This window comes from Triticum dicoccoides, chromosome 2B (genome assembly GCF_002162155.2).
Source record: "Triticum dicoccoides isolate Atlit2015 ecotype Zavitan chromosome 2B, WEW_v2.0, whole genome shotgun sequence".
In the NCBI taxonomy this organism is placed as follows: Eukaryota; Viridiplantae; Streptophyta; class Magnoliopsida; order Poales; family Poaceae; genus Triticum; species Triticum dicoccoides.
In genome coordinates this window covers 708,846,235-708,854,822 of record NC_041383.1, presented here as the reverse complement: position 1 = coordinate 708,854,822, position 8,588 = coordinate 708,846,235, and the positions used below count along the sequence as shown (strand labels likewise).

At 44.9% G+C, this 8,588-nt stretch overlaps 1 protein-coding gene across 1 annotated transcript; it reads right to left on the bottom strand.

The window, feature by feature from the left end:
• Positions 1–5,320: 5,320 nt before the first annotated feature.
• On the bottom strand, positions 5,321–6,962 carry LOC119365762 (cis-zeatin O-glucosyltransferase 2-like). The gene has a single exon (XM_037631406.1). It carries the CDS (start codon positions 6,923–6,925, stop codon positions 5,525–5,527), a length of 1,401 nt encoding a protein of 466 aa, XP_037487303.1. The 5' UTR covers positions 6,926–6,962; the 3' UTR covers positions 5,321–5,524.
• Between the last annotated feature and the right edge of the window lie 1,626 nt (positions 6,963–8,588).

Below are 8,588 nucleotides of genomic sequence, written 5' to 3'. Positions count from 1 at the left end.
TTGATTTTGGGGGAGCTATGATCCTATTTGTGCACTTTGTATCCAATACAAATATTCTTATTTGTGCACAAATCATGGGGAGCTTCTCTAGTTTCTTTAGAACACTCCTCTGCTCATATCATAATATCATTTATTCTTGTGGCTCATAGGATCCTTGGTCTAGTTGGTTCAGTTGATATCCTTTGATTGCTTGCTTCAATTGGTATATTTTGACTGCTTCATTGCTTGTGTCTCTCTTTGTTATGTCTTTGTGGCATATCATTCTTTAGCAATCTTTGTGCCTCAATATAGTTTGTGTTCCTCCAAGTATTTACCTTTGGGTATGTGTATTGCATTCCACTCTCTTGTTGAGAAATACAAAATTTATGGAGGACCACAATTTATATTGGCCTTCTTAGATTTTCGCCCATTTTGGCAATCGATGCCAATGGGGGAGAAGTTTCAGAGAGTTCTGTGGAGAAGTTTAGAGAGTTATCTCCTCTTGCTTTGGTTTTGTTCCTTAGCATTTGCATATCATTCGCATGCACTATTGATTGTTGCATTGCATGGTGATGCATAATTCCTTATATAAACTCTCTTGAAAGTGATTGTCATCAATTACCAAAATGGGGGAGATTGAAAGAACATACAGTGACCCCATGTTTGGTTTTGGTAATTGATGACAATCTCTATTGACTAATGGTTGTCTTGAGTTATATTTGAAGGATTTGTCCATAGGCTTTTCTTGAAGTCCATGTGTTGGTTTCTAGGAGTTTATGAGTTGACCAAGGTGCTATTAAGGAATTATCCAAAGATTGGTCATGTGAGTGTTGAGCTTATTGCAAGCATGTCTTGAAGAAGAAGATTGTGTGATCATTCATGTTTACCTTCAAGACATCATCCAAATGAAGAGAGTTGGAAAGATTCAAGGTTGATCAAGACTAAGTCAAGAGTGAATCAAGTTGATCATCTCACAAAGAGTAGAAGATGTAGCGAGAGGGATCAAGTGATCCCATGGTATGGTAAGCATTGTCCATTGCACTTTGTGTACTAACCCATGGTCTATGTGAGAGTTCTATGTGGGGTTAGGTACGTGTCCATGGGCTTGCGTCAAGAGGAAGATATCATAAAACCCATGGAAAGGATGACATCAAGTGGTGATCGTCATCAAGATTGCCGTGTGCAAGTTCAAGTGGAGCATCACGAAGAGATCAAGTGCTTGAATCTTGCCATCCATTGTGGTGTCAATGGACTTGTGAAGATGTGCCGAAGAGTGGCTCACCCATAGTGGACTATGGGGGAGCAATCATCTAGTCTTCATCGAGACAACGCAATCAAGAAAGGTGGTCCAACTTGAGGGAGTCAAGATCGTCATCATCTAGATCAAGTGGACCATGTGCAAGGCAAAGGTTTTCCATTGATAGTTTTCTATTTTACCGGTCTCGTGGTGGTAGTTGGGAGACCGGGTTATAGGATCGTTTGCCGTACTATCAAGGGGGGCTCTCAAGTTGGTAGCTTGATCGTATCGTTAGTAGAGAGCTCAAACCATTGCATCCTTGCATCATGTTTATTGGTTCTTGTTTGGTTCTCTTTGTGAGTCTTAGAGCTTATGGTCATCTTGATGACAAGCTTGAGTTCATCGAAAATGGAGTTCGCATGCGTCTTCTATGATGTTTTCGGTGTTGGAGGTTTTACCGGTCTTATCCGAGGAAGGGTTCTCACCATTTTCTTATGGGACTTTTCTCATTTGCTTCTTTTTGATATTTCTATCAAGATTGTGTTAGCCCATGTCGTTAGCTTTCCAACAAACTTGGTTTCGTTGAATTCGGAGTCCGTTTGCAAAAGTTGTGGCTGTTTTGGTAAAGGCTGCAGCGGTACTACCGCGACTAGAGCGGATGTAAATTTTTACTACCGCTCCAGAGCGGTACTACCGTGGCTCCTGAGTGGTAGTACCGCTCCAGAGCTGTACTACTACGGCTCCTGAGTGGTAGTACCGCTCCGGACCAAAATCTCATGTTTTGCTCAGCGGAGGTAGGCACGGAAGTATTTTTTAGTACCGCTCGCAAGCAGTAGTACCGCTACCATTTGCGGTAGTACCGTGAGGTCGAGCGGTAGTACCGTGAGGACGAGCAGTAGTACCGCTCCGGCAGTTCTACTAGCCTTTTGCCTTCTCGCTGTTGTTTTTCAAAGGGGTACTACAGCCCTAGCGGTAGTACCGCTCCTTGGAGCGGTAGTACCGCTCTGTGCGGGCTGTGAGGATAACAGTTGAATTTTCCCCCACCTATAAAAGGGGGTCTTCTTCCCCATTGAACCTGATACCTGAAGCTCGTGTTCTTCCCACATTGTTGACCTTCTTCGAGCTTGCTAACTCTCAATCCCTCCAATGATTCTTGCTAGTTCTTGAGGGAAAAGAGAGAGGAGATCTAGATCCACGTTTCCACCAATCACTTTCTCCTCTATGTGAGGGGAACCCCTTGGATCTAGATCTTGGAGTTTTTGGTGTTCTCCTTCTTGTTCTGCCTCTCATTTTCCTCCCTAGCATTAGTTGCTTCGGTGGAATTTGGGAGAGAAGGACTTGGGAACTCCGTGTGCCCTTGCCATTGCATTTTGGTGCATCGGTTTGAGTTCTCCACGGTGATACGTGGAAGTTACAAGTTGAGAAGCTTATTACTCTTGGGTGCTTGGTACCCTTGAGCTTGTTACTCTTGGGTGCTTGGGTGCCCTAGACGGTTGAGGTCACCTCGGAGCCATATTCCATTGTGGTGAAGCTTCGTGGTGTCGTTGGGAGCCTCCAATTAGGTTGTGGAGATAGCCCCAACCTTGGTGGTGTTTGGAGCTCAATCATTGTGGTGTAAAGCTCCGGGCAAGCGTCGGGGTCTCCAATTAGGTTGTGGAGATCGCCCCGAGCAATTTGACGGGTACCGGTGACCGTCCCCAAGGGTTGCCAAAGTGTACGGGTTCGGTAACCGCCCCCAAGGGTTGCCATTTGTACGGGTTCGATGACCGCCCTCAAGGGTCCCTTAGTGAAATCACGACATCTTGCATTGTGCGAGGGCGTGAGGAGATTACGGTGGCCCTGGTGGCTTCTTGGGGAGCATTGTGCCTCCACACCGCTCCAAACGGAGATTAGCATCCGCAAGGGTGTGAACTTCGGGATACATCGTCATCTCCGCGTGCCTCGGTTATCTCTTACCCGAGCCCTTTACTTATGCACTTTACTTTGTGATAGCCTTATTGTTTCTTGTCATATATCTTTCTATCACTTAGTTGTTTATCTTGCTTAGCATAAGTTGTTGGTGCACATAGGTGGGCCTAGTTGTTATAGGTTTTGTGCTTGACAAATTAACCGTTAGGTTTATACCGCATTTGTTGAAGCCTAAACCATAATTATTTTAAAGCGTCTATTCATCTCCCCCCTTCTAGGCGACATCAACGATCTTTCACATGCTATGTTACCCATCAACATGAACTATCCATGCCTCATGCCCACCAGTGCCCCTCCATGGTGAGAAGATATCTGCCAACACCGTCGGCAGCACGTCCTTTGCCAATGGCGTCGTCCAACGGCGGCGAGAAGGAGAAAGGGGAGATCAAGTGTTGTGGTGGCTCGATCAGGTCGCCTCGTGAGCGACCCAAACACAAGCAACATGGGAGCCAATGGGAACAAATGTTTTCGTGCTATGGCATTGACGGACATCGACGACAGAATGAGTGTCTTGTGCTCATGTGATGCCATAAGAGCATCTCCAAGGGCAATGTTAAATTCCAACTCTCATATGTCCGCAGGTATGTCTGACAACAATGGGTTGAGCCTAAAAAAGGCAAGTGTCAAATTTTATCCCTCATATGTCCGTGGACTTGTCCGCGGATGGCAACAATTTGTGCCCCATTTTAAATTGTTCAGCCACATGCATATGGTTGGGTAGAGAGAGAGAGAGGGCGGGGAAGAAAAAAATAAAGAGATAAGGTGGTACATGATGGGCTAGAGCTGACACAACTGACATATACAGACAACCCCATCTTTCCTTTAGATATGGATATAGGTTCCGGGAAATCCGAACTGTCCAGACGTATAAGGCACATTTTTTTCTTTTGGAATGTATCTGGACAGTCCGCCCGAAGATATGAAGAAGGTTTGGGGAGTGTCTTTAACTCCATTTCTCTACTTAATAATAAAGGGGCTATTACTTCTCGCGGTATGTCATAAAAATTGCCTTTAAAGTTGCAAAATGTTACCCACCAATGCCACCTATAAGTGATAAAAAAACGTTTCACACAGGAATCCTCCGTCTGGGCCGGCCGATGCAGTAGGGACCTTCTATAATGCGCTCTGCGCTGGGAAAAGACACACCGCGCCTGTTTGGGCCGGCTCATGTCTGGGCGGCCTGTTTTTTATTTTTCATTCTCCTTCTTCGTTTTTTTCTACTTTAATAGTTTGGCAAATGTTCACGATTTCAAACTTCAAAAAATCTCTGAAATTTAAGAAAAGGAGAATTTTGAAATAAAATTTTTAATAAATCATAAATATTTATGGATTCAAATAATGTTCGTGATTTTATAAAAAACTATTTACTTATTCAAAAATGTTCACAACTTTGAAAATAAATGTTCGGGAAATAAAAGAAATCATGACTTTAAAAAAGTTCATGTACTAAAAATTTAATGAAATTGAACAAAAATTTGTCAATGCAAAAAATGTTCATTAATGGAAAAATATATTTAAATTCAAAATCTATTCGTGACTTATAAAATAGTTTATTCATTCATAAAATGTTCACTGACTTATAAAATGTTTGTTAAATAAAAAATAATTTTCGTTAAATTAAAAAATTAATTAAATGAAAAAAATGTTCATGAATTTCAAGAATGGTTTCACCAATTTCCACAAAAATGTTCGTCGATTCTAGAAATAGTCGCCGATTCTAAAAAATTGTCTAAAAAGATGTTCATAATTCTAACAAAATGTTTGCAAATAGTGTAAAATGATCATGAATTCAACCAACTTTTTTTTTGAGAAAATGGTCGATTTTTTAAAAAAGTGCTCACGAATTTGAAAATTGTTCACGGTTTCAAATATGTGCACAAGTTTTTTTTTCATGATTTCACGAAATTGATAGTGATAGTGTATATTGATGATGGAGCAAAATGTGGTCATGACCATTGGAGTTTATGATTTGTTTTTTCTCCCGTTGCAACACACGGGCCCTTTTACTAGTATTTAGTTATTTACAATCAATATGCTCTAATAGCTAGTTCATGGCATTTGCATTTAGTTGTTGACCATTCAGTATTTTTGGGTAGGTCATCTCTTATACACATTTTATTTTTAAAAACTGTCTTATTGTCTAAATAAAAGAAAAATTCTGTGTACATAGTCCATTACAAACTGAAATGTCCGAGCTCCAAGTCTGACACATGAATTATCAAAGGATGCATAATCTAGTGTTTTTGCAGTGAAAAATCTAGCTTTAAATACACTGGCTGAACTGAATCGGCATCAAAGGGCTCGTCCCACATGGTATTCGGCATCATGGCATTTTGTGGATCACCTTGTGATGTAAGCAGTGAAATCATCTAGGTCCTTGCGCGACGAACCGCCGTCCACCATGGAAGCGCGGACGGCATTCCCGATCACGCTCGCCCCTTGCCGCACGGCCATTCCTTTGTCAGAGAGCATGGCCTCCTCGATTACTTCCTGGATGGCCTTCGCCGTGATCACCTCACTGTGCTTCTCCCATGGACGCACGAGGATGCCGGCCTTGAGGTAGTTGCAGACAAGCTCCGCGTCCCACGGCTGGTCGCAGTGCATGGGCCAGGCGAGAATCGGCTGGCCGTGGCTCAGGCTCTCCATGGTCGAGTTCCAGCCGCAGTGACTCATGAACGCCGCCGTGGCGCTGTGCGCCAGGATGTCCAGCTGCGGCGCCCACCCGGTGATCACCAGCCCCGTCCCTTCGGTGTCCTTGGTGAACTCTGGCAGCATCTTCTCGTGGCGGCTCTCGCCGGCCTCCGCGAATATGTCGCCGCGGTCGGCGTCGCGCAGCACCCAGATGAACCGTTGTCTGCTGCCGCGCAGTGCTGCTGCGAGCTCCTCGATTTGCTCGTCTCGCAGAGACGACGTGGTGCCGAAGGACACGTAGAGCACCGACGCCGGGGGCTGCTTGTCGAGCCAGTTCAGGCACTCGTGCCGCTGCTTGCTCTGCCCCGACGCGCTGGCGTGGAGCAGCGGGTTTAACGGCCCGATGGCGAAGAGCTTCTTGCCGTCGGCGGCCAGGTGGCCAGCGACAGCGTCGATGAAATCACCCTCGAGAGCGCGGCATGTGTTTGCCAGGATGCCGGCGCCAGGCGAGATCTCTTTCGACGGCCTGGCCCGGTTGGCGCACTCCAGGAACTCCGTGGTCGCACAGTGCTCGACGGGGGTGAAGACCAGGCCGTTCCCACGCAGTAGCCGGTGGCTGGCGTCCATTCTTCCAACAAGCATCGACAAGGCCAGGCAGTGCAGCCCGAAAGCCTCGCCGTTGAGCAGCCGCGCCGCCTCCTCGGAGGCGAAGGCGTTGATGCGGTCGTGCACCACGACTACGCGGCGGCAGGAGCCGGAGAGCTTGTCGAGGAGAGCCGCGAGCGGAGCGCGCGCGCCGGCGATGTAGGCGTTGAAGAGGGGCATGAGGTGGGAGGGGAAGGGCGAGTCGGCGGTGGGGTCTGGAGGCGGGGAGACGTAGCCGGAGATGCCGAGGTCGTGGAACTGGACGGACTGGAGTGCCTCGTCGCCCCAGCCGTGCACGCGCGCGCGCGCCTGCCGGATGTGCTGCGCGGGCGCGGCGTAGTGCACGTCCAGGCCTCGCGACGCGAGCTGCAGCGACAGGTGCAGAAGCTGGTTGAGGTGGCCCTGCGCCGGGAACGGCACCGCCACGACGGCCACAGAATCCATTGCGTGCTTCTCTGTCACCATCACCGTTCTGTGGTGCTGACTGCTGAGTGGCCGATGAGACTGAGCGGCACCACGGCACGTTATTATATGTAGGCGGCAGTGGACAAACCAGAGGCCAACGCAAGCAGAGCAGGTCACAGCGGAAGCTTCCTGGCCATGCTAAAATTACATCCAGGTTCAGAGCAAATCTAGGGTGACGCTCCAAATCTAGGGTAATTTAGTACTCCTCGGTGTCAAAATATAAAACATTTTTTAAGGCTAGTTTAATTAAAAAAAATGTCTTATATTTGATACAGAGGTAGTAGTTTCTCAGGGTCGGAGATTTTCGCAGATTAATACACTTACCAGGCCCATCTTCCACGAAATGCCTATCGTCATGGCTCATGTCATGGCAATAGCCGGGTCGCAATTCGCAGATTTATACATAAATCATGCAAGTAGACGAGTTGAGGACTTGGCCTGTCAGTTATGGAAGTAGTTAGTTGTTGCGTCGCTGGTTTCCTTCAATCAATTCAAGAGGAAGGAAAACGTTTTCGTCCATACTGTCGCAGTACACCTCCACATGACTCATGTATCTGGAGTAAGGACACCCGCAGTGCTTATAAACTGTCAATGATGAAATCGAAACACGACGAGCCTCTATCAAATTGCTTTTCATGTAGTGCGACGAGGCAGGCGAGGCGGTGTTCGGCGAGACCGGCCTCATATTATCTACCGCCTAGAAATCATCCTTGGTTGCTTGGAACTTTGGAAGGAAGGAGGACGAAGGAAGAGCAAGATTAGGGAGAGAGTCGTTTGAGGAGCTAAGTTTGAGGGTTCGATTAGCTGCACACTTGTTAGTGGAGTTAAACTTTATGGGTTTGTTTAGTGATGCCCTTAAAAGTGGGTGCTCCTATATATGACGTTATGTGTGTCAGTCCGCTGTTCAATCGCACAAGCGCCTTCACTGGGCCGGTCCATCGGCGCGAAACGGTAGCAAGTGGAAAATATAATGTTTATTCCAGCAGTTTATTTTTATTTTCAGTTAGTTTTTCAACTGGTTTTCGAAAATAACATGAAAAGGTAAATGAGACTTTTTTTAGAAGTGATTTTTTAATCAATTAAGAACATTTTGTGAAAAAAATGTGTCCAATTTTTAAACATTTCTGAACATTTTGTTTTGAGAAAATACGAACATTTTATAAAAACATTCATGAACAATTTTTTAAAAATGCAATTATTTTTAGAACTTTGCACTTTTTTGATATTTCAAACGTTTTTATAACTTTAAAGCATTTTTAGAATGCAAACATTCTTTCAATTTTTTACATTTTAACATAATGCAAACGTTTTCCAAAATTCTAAGTTTTTCGATTGAATAGTTTTAAGAAACAAAAAGCTTTTGAAGAAAATTTGGACTTTATTTAAAAATCAAATATTTTTAACCATTATTAAAAATTCCAAAAAAAATTTGAATTTTCAAACATTTTTTAATGTTGAAATATTTGGATTTTTTAAAAATCAATATAAAATATGAAAAAAAGACCAGTAATGAAAAAACCACAAGAAAAAACCAAACCAAAACCTGCCAAAAGGGTTCCCAAAACTAGCATATATGTACAACGCACAAAAGCTTAAATGGGTCGGCTCATCTCACGTCCCTTCGCTTGACTTCAGTGCGTTTCGTCGGCAGTTTGATGCACCA